Here is a 19,765-nt window from a genome sequence, read left to right on the forward strand (position 1 = left end):
TCCCCTCTGGGGCATTATTTCTTAATTTAATAGTCTCTGATAAACTTTTCATAAAACATTTATACATTTTCGTAGGGTCGGAATAGTTGCCACTATGTTCAATTTTATGTTCGCATTTTTCGGCAAAAGTGTTCCAATCAAAAAATTTAAAAGACCAAGTTGTTTCCTCATTTATCTTCTCGCTGTTGCTGTTCACTTGCCCTGCTCGGTCCAATAATATCTGGGTGGAGATGGGAAAATGGTCACTACCAAGGGTGTGCCGCAAAACTTCCCACGAGATATATAGGCAAGATAGTTTGGGGGAGGTGATGCTAAGATCCAAACATGACATTTTCCCAGTGCGTGGATCTATTCTGGTTCCTCTTCCGTCGTTCAAAATTATAAAGTTATTGTCATGTGTGAAATTTTCAATTGTGTGCCCATTTTGGTCTATCTTTGCAAAGTTTGCACTACCCCACACAGGATTATGTGAGTTGAAATCCCCAACTATAAGGTACTCATCCTGTTTAAAATAATCTCGTTTATTTTTTTGCAAGGGTTATAGAAATTGATTATGGAGATTTTTGATCCAGCAACATGTACTTTAATATGCTGTATTTCGAATTCTTCGTCATTGACAGGATATTCATAGTTGATGGAATCATGTACATAAATGGCACACCCTCCTTTACTTGATTTCCCCTGTTTCTAACAAAACATTTCGTCTATTCTCGATGTCTCTTCAGGGCCACCATAGCCTGTACCGGTAAGATCTGTGCAACTTATGGCTTGCAACTTATCTGCTGCATGCTGTTCTCATCGTAGTCCAAGACGGAGCCAGAGAGGTAAAACCGAGACTTTTGAAACATGAGTGCCGGGAGACAGGCTTTCAGAGTTTTTGCAGGTGGTTTTACTCTCGGAGTTGGCGGATCATTAGCATTTTTTGATAATATAGGATATTTTGCAACCGTCTCTGGAAAATCGATGCAGGTAACTTTATTTATTCTAGCGAGTAGCGTAGGCCTAGCGGTATTGTAGTGACGGTGACTCCCGCAACTCTTGGGGTCCGTGTTTTGGGTGTACCGCTTCATGTTTAACGGATCGGGTGCCTGGTGCGGGTTCCTAGAAACCGTCATAAGTCTAAGTTCTTGACTATCCCATTGAAACGCGTGTTCATTCTATAACACACGTTTCAATGGGATAGTCAAGAAGTTAGACTTATGACGGTTTCTAGGAACCCGCCCCTGTTAACTCCGGGAAGCTCCGATGCCGAAGGCGTCGGAGCTTCGGGTGGTGCATCGAAAAACATTCTGACAACCGGTTGGGCGACATTATCTCAAAATATGCAAAGGGAGTAATTACAATTTTGACTTAGTCTACTAGGTTGTTCGACTCCACTGGGCATCTATCCATCAATTTGAAATTAAAATTTGAAGATGTCTTCGATGGGAAAAAGTAGCCTTAAGGGCTCTCTCGAAATGTTTTTTTAATGATATTATTCGAGAGAGCCTTAAACGGCTCCCATACCCCTGCACGGAGAGGCATGTAAACAAAACTCAAAAGTGGTCCAAAATCACACTTTCGCGCACCCGACCAATATTGGACAGTGGCTTTGATAAATTTTGTCGTAGTTTTGGTCTTAATTAGCGCTTTAATTTCAAAATCGGATCTAAAAATAACAAAATAAGAGCAATTTTCTTACCAGACCGATACAGCTCAGCTCCCTTTTCACGTGTACCGTGTGAATTCACGATGTCTACACAATGGTGATGACCTCTGACTGGCACTTCCGTAATTGTGGGTAAATTGTGCTGCTTCCGTATAATGCGCTGTATGAGTGTTATTCAGCGCATTATACGGAAGCAGCACATTTACGAAGTGCTAGTCAGAGGTCATCACCATTGTGTAGACATCGTGAATTCACACGGTACACGTGAAAAGGGAGCCGAGCTGTATCGGTCTGGTAAGAAAATTGCTCTTATTTTGTTATTTTTAGATCCGATTTTGAAATTAAAGCGCTAATTAAGACCAAAACTACGACAAAATTTATCAAAGCCACTGTCCAATATTGGTCGGGTGCGCGAAAGTGTGATTTTGGACCACTTTTGAGTTTTGTTTACATGCCTCTCCGTGCAGGGGTATGGGAGCCGTTTAAGGCTCTCTCGAATAATATCATTAAAAAAACATTTCGAGAGAGCCCTTAAGGCTAGGAAAAAGGGGGTGCTTCTTCGTCCTACCCCGAAGATTCTTCCATGTTGTATCCTCGATTCAACCAGCAAAGAGAAAGTACACACTACCGCGCATGCGTACTTTCTCCTCGCCCTAGGCCTAGGAATACAAACTACAAATACTATGTCCCTTAGATCTGATACCCTTTTCTTACTGGCCTGATTTTCATCGAATGCATCCGGACGCATCCGATGAAACAGCCAGTATGAAAGCAACAGAGGAGAAAAGGGTGATTAAATAGCCGATGTAAAGAAGAGAAATAGGCGAATAAAAATTCTCATTCTATCGGTGTGACACCGATGAAACGGCCAGTATGAAAGCGTTCGGGAGAAAAAGGCGATTAAAAGTAAACAGCAATTAAAATGGTCAAAGGTCGCAGTGTATGCGCGCTTTATCGTAACCAGCTGTGTTTGTTGACTTATAGTTGAACATGCTGCATGCTAGCTAGATGGAGCGCGGGCTTAATAATTACGCAATAATTCTTCACTTCCAGCAAGGGCTCGCCACAGCGAGTGAATTTCACCGGCAGTATGAAAGCGACAGGGAGAAAATGGCAGTTTCACCTTTGTTTACATAAGGAAAATTCAATCAGTATTTTCATTGGTGTGACTCCAATAGAAGCCAGTTTGAAAGCAGTATGAGACCTGTTTTAAAATATAAGAATGATTTCCACCCCTGCTTTAGCAATACTTGTATGTATGTGACATTGAAATTATATAGTACCGCGTCACAATCGCCAAATGTATGAGTATTAAATGAGCGATTGTAGCTTCAGCTGCGAATCATTGAGTTGAGTCGAGTTGAGGTTTTATTATCCAAACATTCAAATACATAACAATAATAACAATAATAAATGTATGTTTAACAAATATCTCGAATGAATAATGGGGACCAGAAAATAGCATAATATGCTAATCATGTGTGGTACCTTTAAAATATGGTATCTTAACATTAAACAATTTGTGTGTATATATTTACCGAGTATATATATATATATATGAATTATTGAATACTGGTACAACTTAAGCTACATACTATTATATGTATCTAACATAATACATGTTTGTGTGTTAAGTACAAAGCCTAAACTTGTATAAATAGACATTCCGTATAACATAATACAGTAAAGTATCATAACTCTAAACATAACTTAATGAAATATAGAGTACATGTTTATTGTCTAATAAAAGGCAAGAAGCTTGGTTAAAAGGTGACCATAGTTATTCTATTAACATTTGTGCAGGTAAAGTACTACGAAAAAAAGAAACTGAAGCTTTTTCCTGTAGACTAGAGATAAAGGTAAACCATTCCAGAAGCATACACCTATGACACAGAAAATAAACCTTGCGTTGTCCTTACTTTAGGCATACTTAGCTTTTTATTTTCTCTTTGTCTTGTCTCATATCAGTGCTCTATGAAAGAGCAGTACATTTAAATGTCATCTTGTTTTTAAGAGTCATACCCGTCAGCCGTCACTCATAATAAGTGATGATGTTGGATGTCTTCCCACTTTTTATTGTCAGTACAGGAAATATTGCATTTGATATGCATTATGAAATAAAAGGGAACTTATCTGCATGTTCTGCTCGTTCAACAAAGGCATAGCTTGTACAATGTATCCCTGTTATTACCTGCAAGGAGTATTAATGTACATATTTCACAATATATCAATATAATCCAATGCTTTCAATTTAAACTTCTACCTCATAATTCATTGTTTTTACACTTCTTCATTCATTGAGCAGCCTGTTTTAAATCCTGATAACGCCAAGCAAAGGGATGTTCTCTTTCTGAGTCGATGGGCAGTACGTGATTACAACATTGAGAGAGGAGATGTTGTCTCATTGATGTGAGTTTTTAGATCTAGTCTAAGTAAGAATTTAAACCATAGTTACTTAATGTTAATTAATGTCATATTTTGAATAGTAGAACACAAGGTGAATTCAACTGAACTCTTCCTCCTTTGATCCCTCTTGTGCAATTTACCCTGAAATACAAAATGTATTACAGTACCACAGTTACGTAGTAAATGAGACTAGGCAATGCTGATGCTAATAATTATAATCTTTTGCTAATGCCTCGGTCACAAATGCCATTACGAACTGCTACGAACGCGGTACAAACGATTTTCAGACAATGGAAATTTGGGAAGACAATGGAAAAACAGAGATTCGTACAAAATTATCGTTTGTACGAACTTTTGTGACCGTAGCTTAAGAAACATTTACGGCATGGATAAATGATTGATTAAAAACACTGATATATCAGCCCCCTTTTGAATAGACCATTTTTGTAATGTAATCAAATTTAAAGCATACATTTTGTAAAAGTGACATGTTACAAATTATTAGGACAAACATTACAGCTTGTCTACCTCACAACAGGTAATGTATGCAATTCGCATTCTGCTATTGACATACATGTACAGTTATTCGTAACAGGTGAATGAAAAAATTTGTAACGAGGCACAAAGATTTGTGCATTAAATTTGATTATATTACGAAAATGGTCTATTCAAAAGTGGGCTGATATAACAGTGTTTTTTAATCAATCATTTATTCTTGCCATGAATGTTTCTTAGCAAAGGATTATAATTTTAGAGTGAGGCGCATCAAACAGTTACAATTATGCTAGTGAATTTACTGAAGAGTAAGAGAAATAAATAAAAAGGAGGTGATGAAACAGGAACTGGAAATGTGTGCACTGTTATGGGACCTCGTCTAATTTGATCCATTGAATGACGTTACAAACCATGGCAGTGTTCAGAGAGCTCTTTGAACGTGGGGCAGTATTTTGATGATCGTGGCTGCTTTGAAGTTTCCAAACAGAATCTTGACAACCTTGTTTGATCTAACGTTTCTTAAAGCCCCACTGCACTACTTTTAGCTACTTGCACCCTCTATTTAGCAAACAATGCCTAATTGGTGACCATCGGTCCCCCATGATTCTATTTTTATGCCTCCGCCACCGAAGGTGGTGCCGGAGGCATCATGTTTTCGGGTTGTCCGTCCGTACGTCCGTCCCGTTTGACCGTTATCACAATATCTCAAGAACCATTTAAGATTTAAACTTAAGACTCGGGAATAGTATTTATCACCATAGGAAGACGATCTGATTAGATTTTGGAGTACGTAGGTCAAAGGTCACAGGTCACAGAGGTCAACTTATGAAATTCCTTGTATTGAGTTTGTTAGCGCGATATCTCAAGAACCATTTGAGATTTAAACTTCAAACTTAAGGATAGTATGTATCACCATAGGAAGACAATCTGATTAGATTTTGGAGCACGTATGTCAAAGGTCAAGGGTCACAGAGGTCAACTTATGAAATTCCATACATTGAGATTGTTATCATGATATCTCAAGAACCACTGGAGATTTAAACTTCAAACTTAGTGAGAGTGTGTATCACTATAGGAAAACAATCTGATTACATTTTGGAGCACGTAGGTCAAAGGTCAAGGGTCATAGAGGTCATAGAGGTCATAGAGGTCAAAATTCCATCTAGTTCTATATATGTTAATTGAGAGCTGATTTGATGAGATAACCACCTATCAGTGACCATGCAGGGAGGTCTAATCCCTCCTGGCCAAACTAGTGCAGTGGGGCTTTGATATGCAATTAAACATATTACATCAATATTTAAAATCAATACACCTCTACTTTTAAAGACATACAGTAGGTTGTGGGAAAACAACACACCATTTGCTGAGAGTAATTTGCAATTTGGACTTTATGTATTGCACAGATATGTACCAGAGACATGCACCTTGCATGTATGTACCATCAATGCACTTCCAAGAAGTTGTCCTCAGGAGATGGGAGGGAAGATTTTCAACAAAATCTCTGTAACTAAACTTAATGCTGTAGGCCAGGCCAGGCCAGGCCATACTGGCTGAATGGGATGAAGCATGAAGTCTTGCCAATGCAAGACTGAACATTATTTCAATGGGAATACCATGGGTATTAAATGTGTAATTTATTATTGTCACATTTTACCTGTTGAGTACTGAATTTTCATATTCCTCTTAGATTTAATAGAGGAAAACCCCAGCTCTAGTAGGCAATGGCCTAATATGTGACAAGTAGGGGAAAAGTATCTTGATGAACCCACACAAAAATGGTATACAAAATTGGTAAGTGCTGTCTATCAAGCCTTGATATTTCCTTTTTCTCTTTGTTCTTCTTTTATCGTCAGCTCTCCACATCATCCAAGGGAAGTTTTGATTAAAAGGGTCATTGCCTTGGAAGGAGATACAATCAGGTTATACTTTCTTTTCTCTTTTCCTCTCTTTCTCTCTCTCTCTCTTCACTCACTTATGTTGGCAATATCTATATTCACTTTCAAAAATGCCCCCTTATAATGATGCTTATAATGCACCTATCTTATTGTAAGATTACTATACAAATTGTAGTGAATAAATGTAGTGTTGCAAATGAATTGTCTGTTATGAATAGAATAACAGAAAAGTTATATTGGTTCACATTGTTTGAATAAATCAATGTATTCCAAGTTCATTGAAGATAAGAATTCCAAATGAAAGACTGTTGAGCACTCTTTTTTGCCAAGAATTTGAACTAGAAATGGATAAGCGGTGAAAAACTTGTACATTTGTTAATTCAACCTTTTGCATGAAGTAGTATGTTGATGACTGCTTTTCAGAACATGAAATGCTTTGTTTAACAGAAGATAGTTTGCAAACATGGGAATATTGAAGCAAAGTTCACTCATATTTCTTATTTCATTCTGTTATAGAACCTTGGGATACAAAAACCGTTATGTGACTGTACCAGAGGGCCACTGCTGGTTAGAAGGCGACCATCGAGTAGTCAGTCTGGATAGTAATTATTTTGGACCAGTGAGTAAAATTAGTATTAGAGGGATTTAGAGCTCTTGATGTTAATATTCAGCAAGAGATGTTCTCTCTTAGTATGTTTTACGATGGACCTTGTTCATTATTTACATGGTGTGTTGTAGAACAATTACATTTTTAATTGCATTGTCAACAAAGTTATTTTAAAATGCACCTAGACTTGATATTTGATGAAGGAATAGTTTAAAGGGTGTGCTTTTAAGCTTTTCCAATAATTTATTATGGGCACCATGGGCGTAAATCCTTACGTAATACCTATTGTTCAGGGGGGATGAATGAATAGATCATCCCCTGCTGAACAATAGGTATTACGTAAGAATTTACGACCATGATGGGCACCATCTCGCACAGAGATGATAGACTATTTCATCTAGAATGAAATGGAAATTTACAACATTGTGTGTAGAACGAAAATGAGAGAAGCATATAAAGAATCATAATGCATAGGTAGTTGTTTAAAGGTAATACAAAGCTTGGGAAATTTTGAAAACTGGCTGGATAGTGATTCTTTATAATTTTGATATATTTGGATGCCCCTGGGGATGTCTTATAAGCACTAGAAAATTTAAGCCTTAAAACACTTCTGCTTTCGAGAAATTTTAGACTCGATTTCAACCGCGACAACGATCACTGAATATTGTAGGATTGCATATGCTTCCAATATGTTCATTTGAACCAAATTCATGACCCCATACGAAAACTTTGTAATACCTTTAATACGTAGCTAACTAGCTTTCTTTAAAAAAAGCTAATATATTTTGTTAGCCATGATATTTTTATTCCATTCAAACTCTTGCTGACAGGCTTCTCTTATTTTAATAACACCATTCAAATTCAACCAGAATGATCAGATTAATTTCAGGTTGGGCATTGTCTTTGAAACAACTCTTTTTTAAGTCAGTAGACATCTTGTACATTTTTCTTTTTCACAAACATGACATGCCGTTTCAGTTTGTGTCACATTTTTCTTCTCTCTCTATCACAGATTGCTCTTGGGCTTCTACATGCCAAAGCCAGTCATATTGTATGGCCATTCAGTAGATGTCAGAAAGTAGAGTCCTTGCAACCAGCAGATAGACCTATCTTGATGGGAGAGAGTCTAGCTGCAGCCCTAGTAGAGATGTTTGTTGCTAATGAGAACTCTTTAAGTGTTGAACTACAAGACGAGTTTGGAATAATCGGGGACAAGACATAACATCACGCTTTCTTGTGGGAGCTTTATAGCCAGTAACATGAATAATCTGCTACTCTTGGAGTATGTCATTTGTCACCAGTTGTGCCATCTACGTGATTCTTGAATTATACATCTGCAGCTGATGGTTTTCAAAAGAGCAACTAGGTCGACTATATCTGACTTTTTTGAGTTTCTCGTTTATGGTTTCTCAGTCCTGCCAGGATAACTCCCATAAAGTAAACTATTTTCATTCAGGAAATTTCAATATTGTATTATTTCGAGATTAAGCAACATTACTGGAACCTGAACTTTGCATTGTTAGTGTGTAAAGTCACTGTAAACAATTTCATCTGTGAGGTATTCACATTGGAATGATCCTGTCTTAACACAAAAAGCAGAGGGAAATCAGCCTTGGGGGGTAACCTCGCTGTGCATAATGACAACTATTCACAAGGACCAATATTCATAACGTGTATCTTCCTATACGTGAAGGACTGCTATTCACGAAACGAAAAGGGGGTACTATTCATGAAGGCATAAGGACTGTTGTTCATAACGTGGGATGAGGGTCGCTATTCATAATTCACATTGAGGGTCATTACTCATAAGGACGGCTATTCATAATACAATATAGGGGTCACTAATCATAAACATGAAGAAGGGGCGCTATTCATAATTTACATCGGGGGTTACTACTCATAAGGACTGCTATTCATAATACGTATTATGTAGACTACCTCTCGTATTATGAATAGCGACCCTCTTCTCGTATTATGAATACGGTAGTGACCCCTATGAATATAAACAACTTTGATTTTGTATTATGAATAGCGACCCTCTTCTCATATTATGAATATTGACCCTCTTCTTAGATTATGAATAGCGGTCCTTATGAATAATAACCCTTTTCTTAAATTATGAATAGCGAGCGGACCCCGTCTCGGGAGAGTTATACGTGTCTTGAAATTAGTGGGTGTGAGGGAGATTATGGAATGTATGCCACTCCCTTCAGACATAATGCTTGCAATTTACATGCAACTGTTCATGTTCATATTCAATAGAGGTGATACAAATTCATCAATAAACAATCTGTGCTTTTTATAGGAATGCATCTAATCTACCTCTGGTTAATCACATTTCATATACTCAAAGATAATTTAGCCTTAAAAAAACCATCAAAGATGTGATGAGGAATCAGGAATAGTTCAGGTTTAGTTCCACTGTTTAACAGACTCATTGAGCCTTTTTTGGACAATGTCCTTGGCTGATATTTATTAAAGTGTACCACCTTTAGTCCACTGATTTATGGAGTTATGTCAACTTTCGCATCCTGTAAAAAATACCTGATTTTGTAAACAAAAATCATACCAACATGAAGAAAAAAAAGATAGTTTTCTTTTTATGACTGGATTCATATTGTTAATGGATTTTGTGACAGCATTACAGCAAGGTTTTACAAAATGAAGAAAATATCACTTAGCATTCCACAAACCTGTGGGCTAAAGTAAACCTGGTTTGAATTCAAGGCATTGTGAACTAAATTACTAGAGTATAAACATGTTTCCCAGGAGACTGGGGAATAACATCCAACTTATCCAAGAGACTTGGTAGAATACATGACGTAATTCATCCATTTACAGCCAGATGGGTATACACTGTGTGAAACTAAGATATGATGTCCCTCTGGCTTTAAACAGACAAATTGGTGCTTAAGGTATTTTGTGCAAATGAATGATTTCTTGTGTGCACTTTAAAGGTAAAGACCAGTTATGGTCATGCGATTGCATTGTGAAAGAAACGTTGTGGAATCGATCAGAAAAGGTTGATCATCTAGCATCTAGCATCTGCAAGGTTCTGGAATCATCAAAATGATAAGAAATTTGGCCCATTCTTCGTAAAGTTACAAGCACTATACACAGAAAGATGTATATGGGACTACCCTATATCTCTCACAGACCATGAGAGAAACAAATTTACCAAATATATAAATTAGTAGGCGGTTTCCCGGCAAATTTGTTATCATCATGTATTAGTCAAAACATATTCTTTCACATGATTGGTAATGAGAGCTTCCATTTCATTTTTCGAAATTGGGGCGTTACCAATACTGGTCTTTACCTTTAAAGTGTGTTGTTGATGATTTCATGACATGAATGAAGTTTTAAAGTGAATGAATAATAAAGATGTTTTATATACCAGTATGTTTGTCATATTTTGCTCTTTTTTTGGTACTATCCACACATTTTTCGTTCAATAATGTATGGTTGCTAGTGTGTTGAATACATCGAGTTCTTGTTTTTATTTGTTTGTATTAAAAATGGTAGAAATGTGCATCTTCACATATTTGTATGCTTGACAGAAATAGAAAGTATTGCCCTTAACACCCCGTTCTCTCTATCTTACTCTATTTTTCCATGTTTCAATTTTAAGAAACATTGCACTTCTTTCTCTTTCTCCTACTTAAAGGGATCCTGTAAATTGTCTCAGATTCTGAAACAAAATACTGGATTAAGCTCATGCTGCAATGATAATTATAAATCTTTAGGTCAGTCAGGTAACCCATGACTTTTACAAGCCGATCGCCTGTCTGATTATCAAGATATTTATCAAAACCAAATTTTGCGTTTTCCTAACGGTTTTTATAACACTACAGTCTATTGGGGTAAATGAGCAAGGTAAAACCGGTCACTCAATGACTTTTACTTTTTTGATCATTTTGAAGCGCAACTTTTTTTATCATTTTGAAGCGCAATTTTTTTTTTTAGGACTTCAATATTACACCATATCAGACACTGATAACATGTAGGGCAGTGCATCTCAGATTTAACAATGTTAAACAATGCCTTTAACTTTCGCTATCTCATTCCTTCTATGCCCCCTCCTCTCTCTTTCCATTCTAGCACCTGATGAATCTTTCCTATTCTATTTATGTTTTCAGTGCTCTTATACCTTACCATCTTTCCATTTTCTCCAAGACTTCTAGCAATCAATCCTTTAAAAGCTCTCCTTATTCGGATACAAAAAGAACGGTACCATGCTTCACCGTAAAGTGAAGTACCAATGCAAATTTTGATAAATGGAAAGAGAGAGAGAGAGAGAAGCTCATTTGAGGTAATTATTAACATTCAATTTCGCTTGATATGTTTGGTATATCATTGAAAGGGTAATATAACTTTCAATACAATAATTCCGATGTTCACATTGAAATTGAAAATATATGAGAGAATGTAAAAATTGGCACAACATTTCTTCCACATTCCATTGTTGGTGTCAGAGTCATTCCCTTCATTTCAGTGAAAAATACAACTAGTATAAATTACATTGAACGATTATGCTGCAATTTAATTCTTTTTTAATTATCTGATGCGATTTCCACTCGTTGCTTGTCTCAGAGACAACAAAGCTAACGATAAGATCTGTAAACCCTAGAGTCAACATTCAATGCAATTTCCTCTACATCACATATTATCCTTGGTATGTGCTCTTGTTCTTTACAACGATCTACCAAAGAAACAAACACTTTTCACATCGACGATATGAATAATGTTGATTACATACCGTGAGCAAGTAGGAAAATAGCATTGGAAGGAGTTACCACTGATTCAATGCATAAACAAGTACATACTGTAAACAATGCTCCCCTTTGGCATAATTGAATAAAATGCATTATATTCAAATTGTACATATTAGTGTATTGATACTTGCATTGATGTCCTTCACCCTAAAGAATACATTAAAAGTAAGCTATAAATTATAGCCGAATCAAAAGACAGGATTTAGTATCATAAATTTGTGTTTAATACTACAAGTACTTGACATGTTCCATGGGCCATCTATAAACTTTGTCAATATAATTGTGATGGCCTGACGTGCAAAAGGTAGTAAGCTGAATTCATACTCCTGTTCAAACAATCACACCTCTAGATGGTGATTAAATTACAGAAGACACCTGTTGATAATCTGAAGCTCTTTATGTAACATCATTTTGATTATTATTGATAAGCAAATGATATCAATTCATAAGCATTAGTTCGTAGAAAAGACAGTTTTCATATCATCACTTGAGAACTGAATGGGTGTGAACTCTCATTTAAAGACCTTGTGCTTGCAAAACTACTGACAAAACATTTCATGTAGCTGTCTTACAGACAACCATTCAGCAAACTTTCAAGCTTTATCACCAGTATGTATGTCCATAAAGCATGCCTAAAATCTGAAAACATAAAGATGAAAATGCATGAGAAAATGGCACATCCTGGAGAGCAACACTTGCATAAAAATAGTTGTACATGTACAAGTCTATGCTACTGTATACAACTGCAAAGAATTTTCAGAATAAATTTGGGGCACTGTCGCCAATAATAAATGACATAATTTGGCTCATAAAATGCTAAGGGTGACTAATGCACTTTAATTACAAGCGATCTTAGATGAGGAGACCATGTTTTGAGTGTTGGTCTCACTCTCATTGGTACCACATCGAACCGTAAAAGGGATAAACACATCATCTGTATTTACAATAGGTGCATGTTATAGATAGATTTGCAGATATATTCCTTTCAGGCTATCCACTCATCCTTTCTGTTATGATGCTGTACCCACACCTCTCTTCAGCAAAATATTCTGTGGAAAGAATGAAAGAAATACAAGAATTATAGAAAATGAAATAAAGTATAACATCCAAAATAGAATAAACCAGGTTGAACGGGATTGTCATTCTATAACACGATGATTCACATCATACTATAGAAATGGGTTTTCAGTACTTCAGCATGTAGAAAGCAAAATACTTATTTTGTTGATTGAGAATACCTTTAATAGAATATAACACAGCCATCAAATCCCTAATTAACTCAGTTTGCAAAGAGTTTAAAGCATTTCATCAACAATTTCAAAGCAATTAAATATAAATTCTGACACTTGACTATCATTTTGTTGGAATTTGATTTATTCCCCTGTCTGTGTCTCTTTCTTCTATTTATGACAAATGGAGAGAGTCATATCTTCACATTTCTGTTCAATGTACTAGTAAATAAAAGTGAATGATATTTTCAAAAGACTGTAACGTACCATTCTTGCTTGTTCTATGCATGTATTGAATGCCTTTACTTCTTGGGCACAGTTTAAGGTCTGCTTCGGGTTATCTGCATAACACTTCACTACATCATTCTGAAGGTTCTCGCATATGGGAACAAACTGTTGCTTCCTAAAATTAGTAACAAGAAAAAGGTTGCATTACACTTTCTAGCATTTTCATTTTGACAGTGAGTTATCTCTAACTCATATATGCTTGCTACACACAAATGACCTGAAGTTCTCACAATGTAGCCTTAAAGTCTACCGATCACCTGAAAAATAGTATGAAGAAAATTAAGGATAAGAAAAAACCCTGCGCATGGAACCCAAGTCAAACTTGGGTTCCATGCGCGTCCTATTCTATGCTAGCACGTATGAGTGCAACAACCAGGCTACTCAACAAGTCATTTTCATATTTACTGGGAGTGTATTTGAAACTGCAATATCACTGTAAAAGTAATATTCAAAGCTCATACTGTGACTACAGTATAGGGATATGGAACCCCTATTTTTTTAGCATGTTTTAGTGTTTGGTACACTTTAAGGAGAATACATGTAGTTCAATCATTGAAAAAATGAAATTGCTTTGTAACAACAATATTATTCTAGAAAGAAGAAGGGAAAAAAAATCAAAAGACATTTCCAATTTTTGACTAATATTTTGTTTATTAACAAATGAAACCAATTGTGAAAGATAACATGCCATGTAGCTACCCAAGGGCACTATCGGAGGATGTTAAATGCTTAAGCAAAGCCCCAAAATAAAGTGCATAGTACAAAGAGTAAGACGGATCTATACACCTGATAAGTTTATGAACTGATGCATTAATTTACTCACATGAACTTTGCTTCAACTTCATCTGCAGCTTTCTGGAACTGGTCAGCAGTTAACTTATAGAAGGCAGCACTCTGTCATAAATACAAAGATACAATGGCAAAAAAATGATTCAGATTATAAAAAGTTTCTTTTAAATTATACCAGAATAAACATAGGATAAAAGGGAGAATAGAAAATTCAGAAATATATTTGTAAGGTGAATATACCTTATAGCTTGTATATTATTGAATTTTCCTTGCAAGTCTCTGGACATCTCATACATTTGGCCCTGTCTACCGTAATGTATCTTCCCTCTTTGAACCCGTTGTGCCAAAAAGAATTGCATACGATCTCCCTCGAAGCAGTTCCCCGAAGTTGACAGCCCTGTTTACTTAATATAACAGAAAGAATGTAAGAAGAAACATTCAAGCCTAGGCTACTGACTGAATACATTGGACAGTACAAGATGAACAAATATTATACGTGTACCCATGATCATACATTTAAAACAACAACAAAATAACCCAGGATAACCATACAATGGAAAATATAACGAACAAGTCATATGGAATTGCTATATAATTTTGGGCAGGGAAAATATTATTTAAAACATTTTGGGGGCTACTTTTCAAGCTTGCTTGCATTAAAGTTACACTCTTTAACTTGTTTTGCATTGAACTCTATGCAATTTTTTGGGGGCTCTCTTTGACGTTTCGGGGGCTAATTCACCCCGAGCCCCCTTGTATTTTTTTCACTGATTTTGGGCACTTGGAACATTGACTCGAACATCATGTATAATACTGTTTACTTATATACAAAAATAAAACAGTTTCGAGTTATAAAAATACAAGAGGACTTCTGTCATGAACAAAACCAGTGAAATCCAGTGAAATGTTTTAAAGCCAGCAAAAAAATATGAGACTTCCTTTCCTCCATCCTGCTCTCTCTCACTCCCTCTACCTCCTTCTCCACTCTCTCCCTCTCTTTCTCTAGCTCTCACCCTCTTTCTCTCTCCTTCATTTTGTTAATGACTGGCTGACACAATGAAGTTAACCAAGTCTGATCTTACCTTTTCTTCAGCATTCCTGAGTTTTTCCCTGTAATGATCTTCTAGTTCATCCATACGGACTTTCCATCTCGCCTCTGACCTCTATTCACAACAGAATAAAGTAATAATGATAACGTAAGTTTAAACATAGAGATAAATGTAAAAATATTTTAATTTGATTCTCACAGTCTTCATATATCTGACATTGCAAACAAAAATTATTTCTTTTTTCGTAACATTTTTCTTATTTCTTCAAAAACAACATTGAAACATATTCATGACAGAATTACATCAAATACATAAGAAAAAGAAAATCAACCAAATATCTAATCATGAATAAATTAAGATGTAGAATAATACTTTATTTCCAAGAAACAAGTTTAAACAAAAAGTACACTAGGCAACAAAAATCAATACCGGTAATTGGGTAACTTTTTTTTCTTGGAACAGCTTTATGACAGAAACGTCTCATCTTACAAATTATATGAAAGTCATGGTACCGGTACCTAAGATTAAGATACTTGAAATCTTACCCTTGGCAGATGTTCTGAATTTCTTGAGTCACCTGCAACAGATAAATAGCAGGAAATAGCAAACTAAGTTACATGTACAGATAAATAAAACAACAGCATAGAAAAGAAAGAAGAAAAAAAACTATCCTGTTGTGTATTTAAAAAAAGTCATTCATGTCTGTTTTATCCTATAGGTACCCTACTCCCTTGGGGCACTACTCTAAATATATTATAGATAGCATGTTAGTAAAGGTCCTCCAAAATTAAGAAATGAACCGCCTGACTAATACATTTTGAGGAAAAAAAATGACACTTTAGTAATTTTGTGTGTTGAAACAAATTGGAAGTTGTCCGGCACCACGCCACAGTGACATAACTGATTCAGCCAATTTGAAGTGCCTATACCTCAAGTGATTACAACTTTCAAAGATTCATAACTTTCTTATTGTTTTCTGATTTGATTCAAACTTTCACCAGTCTGCTTTCTTTTAGAGTAATCGTCTATTAAGGTTGTATTTCCCATTAAATGTTTGGCTCCATTATGAGGTACTGCACCTGTTGATTTGGTTGATTCCTCTTCTCCAAACATGCGTCTCAGTACATCTTCTGATACCTAGGAAGAAACAGAGAAAAATAAAGAGTTGAAGGCATTACACATTTTCTTTGTCAGTGAAAATTTGAAAGTTACACATTAAAAATAGAGGGGGGGGGGGGGGGATTTTGTCAATCAAGTGTACAGATAATAATTTGAAGAAAGAGGAAGAAACCCAAGTCACCAAAACAAGTCAAAGAACTCCCAAAATTACTCATCAATCACTATTATAGCTAAGAATGGTACAAATGGCATCTCAAGACTCAATGTTCAAACAACAATTTTCAGTCTCAGTTTTGTGTGGGAATTTGCTACTACTTGTACAAGACCAAAAGCTCCCAGTCACAGCTCCAGTCTCTGTTGAGACTTTTAATCTGACTCCACTGACTGCGGCCGCCTCTATACTGTACTGAGACTGAAGTGGGTTGTACGGTCGGGTTAGTGAGGGGAAGTTACGCAATACAGTTTGAGACTTCTGAGCTCATTAGTCATTGCTTCAAAAAAACGGACAGACTAGCTGAAAGAAAGTCCTTATGTCGATTGTCGATGTAAACTTTTACAATGCTTTTTGGCGCTAGTTCAGAAGTCTATCCAAAATTTGACCCGTAACTCCTACTAAAACATACCCAAAAGGAGGTAAATATTCATCAAATTTCCAAATAAAGGTCATGATTTGAAAGGCGATAAGTTTGTTACCTGTTTGGTGTCAATTTTCTTATCATTTTTTGAGTATTTTTGCTAAAAACGAGACTTATAATATGCACTTTCACACAGGATTCACTGCAAACTGCAGCACAATAGGCCTACAATTGCATACCGTACTGACACTGGGGTGTGGACGCGCATGTGTGTGTGTTAAAGTGATTTGGTAACATTGTTGAAGAATGATGAAAAAATTGCTTAATTTTAGTATAAAATGTTACTTACTATATTCCTGCTACTGTACTAACCCTGTGACATGCGAAAAATCCTGAAAAAATTCTCAAACCACAAAGATATCTACGGTTTTCTTTGAAGGCATCGTTGTACGACACCCTCTAACAGTGATTAACAGTAAATTCTCCTAACCATTTTTGAATTTTCCCAACCGTTTTTCCATGAAATAAAAGACATAAAACAGGCTATAAAAAATCTGTCAACACTTAAATGTCTGGAATGGAATGTAGAGCCATTTTATTACTTTGTGAGATTTCCATTCACTTAAAATGTAATTAAATTGTAATAATATAGTTGGGAGAATTAAGGAATCGATCAGATCAGTTTTTCCCAATTTGTAATCATTGTCCATTTTCACTCAAATTTTCAGATTATCTTTAATTGTACATCTAGCATTGAAGTCACTACCTTAGCACCACCACTATCTCTCATATGAACAATGTTACCTAGCCTAGTCCCTTTAAGTTAGCGACTGTAATCTTAGTTTACGGTCGCTAAATGAACACACACGCGCGCCCGCACCCCATCGTCGGTACGGAATGCGATTGTATTGTGCTGCAGTTTGCCGTGAATCCCGCGAGAAAGTGCATATTATAAGTCTTTGTTTTTAGGAAAATTTACACAAAACAGGTAACAAACATATAGATCTAGGTCTAGACTTTTAAAGAGAAGGTTGAGTTCTGGGAAGAGGTGAAAAAAAGATTGTGAGCATTATCATTGTTATTATGCAAGGGTAGAAGAACATCAGATAAAACAAATTCTCAGTAGGTCTAGGGCGGTTGACGTAACGTAACGTGACGGAAGGCAAAGAGGACGGGAGAATTCACTCAACCGAGATCAAATAATGTATGCAGTTTAAATTCTCTCTATTGAAATAGTCATATAGACCTAGATCTAGATCTACTATTATTCTTTATATCAGATGAATGAAATAATTTGTATTGAGGCACTTCACAAAGCAAAGCTAAAACGTCTAGTAGAGAGAAGAGTCTATGCATTAAATTTGGTTACATTACGAAAATGGTCTAGGACCTAGACCTATATTACAATATAGGTCTAGGCGACAACTCTTCCATCGAGTTTACATGGTTAAGGGAACAAACTCTAGATCTATTTGGCTGAGAACGGTCGTGAAAATCAACAAGAGTCAAGACAGAGAAAATTCTGGTACGCAGATGCGCAGATTGATTATTTTGCTCGGTTACCCTCGTGCCTTCCGTCGTGTTTGCGAAAGCACTCTAGACTATATGGTTACAAATGAAGGCGGAAGTATAAAAGATCTCGGTTGAGTGATTTCTCCAGTCGTCTTTGCCTTCCGTCGCGTTGCTAAAGCGCCTTAATACCAGACGGGAGACGCGACGGCTATTTTTCTGTCTAGCAGTAGCAGGAGCGACGAATCGTCTCGACTCGAAAATAAAATTTGAATTTACAGATTTAGGAAGCATAATCAACTCACTTTAACTACCCCTCCATCCGCATCTTGTTCCAAACTAATTCTTCTCCCTGGGCTACTACTAGTACTACTACTTCCTCCCATATTTTCAGAAAGTTAAAAGAGTAACAGGATCTCTTAGGCACAGCTCAGTACGTGTTTTCAGCAAGCAATACGTAGAAACAATCTGCATGTGTGCACCATTGCATTGTAATGAATGCTGTGTGTGCATGCAGCGCATGTACTTTGGGTGTCGATCGAGTACGGTATACGGTATGCGTACATGTACCATAACAAATATTGAAGTTAGTCCCTGGCGCATGTCTTGGTTTCGAGATTGTATACTACGGTATCCTTGAAAAATGAACGTCTTTCCGAAATCTTTCTGTTTGTGAGGGAAAGAAAGGAAAGGGAAAGAGGAGAGAAAGGAAAGAAAGAAACAAAAAGAAACAGAAATAGATGATGTTTTTGTATACAAAAAACGGGAGAGTTGTCCATGTTGAAGCCCCCCCCCCCCCGTGCTCATGCTCCTTTACATGTATATGATGATTAAAAAAATGTTAGCTGTGGACCAAGGTAGTGAAACTGTTTTTATACTTTTACTAACTACTCTGCGGCTTTCGATTCAGTCGTAATATTAATATCATGTTTTTCTTGATCACTTGCGTAATAGATATGGTATATCAGGCACTGCCTTGAATTGCTTAAAAATAATCCGTTCTCAACTTTTTATTCAAACCTTACGTAGGCTTGACGGTGTTCCTCCGGTCCATCCGTCATCGACCCTTTATCATTTTGTATACAATGCAAGACTTGAAAATATATATTGAAGCGCATGGTTTAGACCGAACGATAACGCAGATGATACCCAAGTTAATTCATGTTGTTTTGAAACGTGATTTCGACCATTCAGTCATTACCAATTAAACTTGAAAGATGTATAAATGATACCAAAGCTCTGAATCGAGATGTCAGTTGAATAACCTCAGATTTATCCTCATTTAATTTCAAGTCATCAGCAGTACCAATAAGTCCACGTATAGGCCTACTGCTAATGATTTGAAATTAAATGGGGATAAAACCAGGCGCGGAAACAG

At 36.3% G+C, this 19,765-nt stretch overlaps 2 protein-coding genes across 2 annotated transcripts; one reads left to right on the plus strand and one right to left on the minus strand.

Moving 5' to 3' along the window:
- The first annotated feature begins 753 nt into the window (after positions 1–753).
- On the plus strand, positions 754–10,454 carry LOC100888124 (mitochondrial inner membrane protease subunit 2). The gene is made up of 6 exons (XM_011665916.2): positions 754–969; positions 3,954–4,057; positions 6,406–6,471; positions 6,964–7,066; positions 8,067–10,011; positions 10,382–10,454. Exons 1-5 carry the CDS (start codon positions 847–849, stop codon positions 8,274–8,276), a joined length of 606 nt encoding a protein of 201 aa, XP_011664218.2. The 5' UTR covers positions 754–846; the 3' UTR covers positions 8,277–10,011; positions 10,382–10,454.
- Positions 10,455–11,576: 1,122 nt separating this feature from the next.
- Positions 11,577–18,891, minus strand: LOC575392 (MICOS complex subunit Mic19). The gene is made up of 7 exons (XM_011665915.2): positions 18,693–18,891; positions 16,264–16,321; positions 15,730–15,761; positions 15,218–15,298; positions 14,170–14,240; positions 13,326–13,461; positions 11,577–12,878 (listed from the first exon to the last, which is right to left on the minus strand). Exons 1-7 carry the CDS (start codon positions 18,771–18,773, stop codon positions 12,840–12,842), a joined length of 498 nt encoding a protein of 165 aa, XP_011664217.1. The 5' UTR covers positions 18,774–18,891; the 3' UTR covers positions 11,577–12,839.
- Between the last annotated feature and the right edge of the window lie 874 nt (positions 18,892–19,765).

Source organism: Strongylocentrotus purpuratus, unplaced genomic scaffold, assembly GCF_000002235.5.
Source record: "Strongylocentrotus purpuratus isolate Spur 01 unplaced genomic scaffold, Spur_5.0 spur5_scaffold_6, whole genome shotgun sequence".
Classification (NCBI taxonomy): domain Eukaryota; kingdom Metazoa; phylum Echinodermata; class Echinoidea; order Camarodonta; family Strongylocentrotidae; genus Strongylocentrotus; species Strongylocentrotus purpuratus.

Bases quoted from the DNA above. Each gene is read 5' to 3' on its own strand.
- LOC100888124 (XM_011665916.2), top strand. From the start codon at position 847: ATGAGTGCCGGGAGACAGGCTTTCAGAGTTTTTGCAGGTGGTTTTACT. The intron at 6,472-6,963 runs GTTATACTTTCT...ATTCTGTTATAG, and splicing joins TTGGAAGGAGATACAATCAG to AACCTTGGGATACAAAAACC. The intron at 7,067-8,066 runs GTGAGTAAAATT...TCTCTATCACAG, and splicing joins ATAGTAATTATTTTGGACCA to ATTGCTCTTGGGCTTCTACA.
- LOC575392 (XM_011665915.2), bottom strand. From the start codon at position 18,773: ATGGGAGGAAGTAGTAGTACTAGTAGTAGCCCAGGGAGAAGAATTAGT. The intron at 14,241-15,217 runs GTAAGATCAGAC...TATTTATGACAG, and splicing joins TCAGGAATGCTGAAGAAAAG to AGTGCTGCCTTCTATAAGTT. The intron at 13,462-14,169 runs GTGAGTAAATTA...TACTAATTTTAG, and splicing joins GAAGTTGAAGCAAAGTTCAT to GAAGCAACAGTTTGTTCCCA.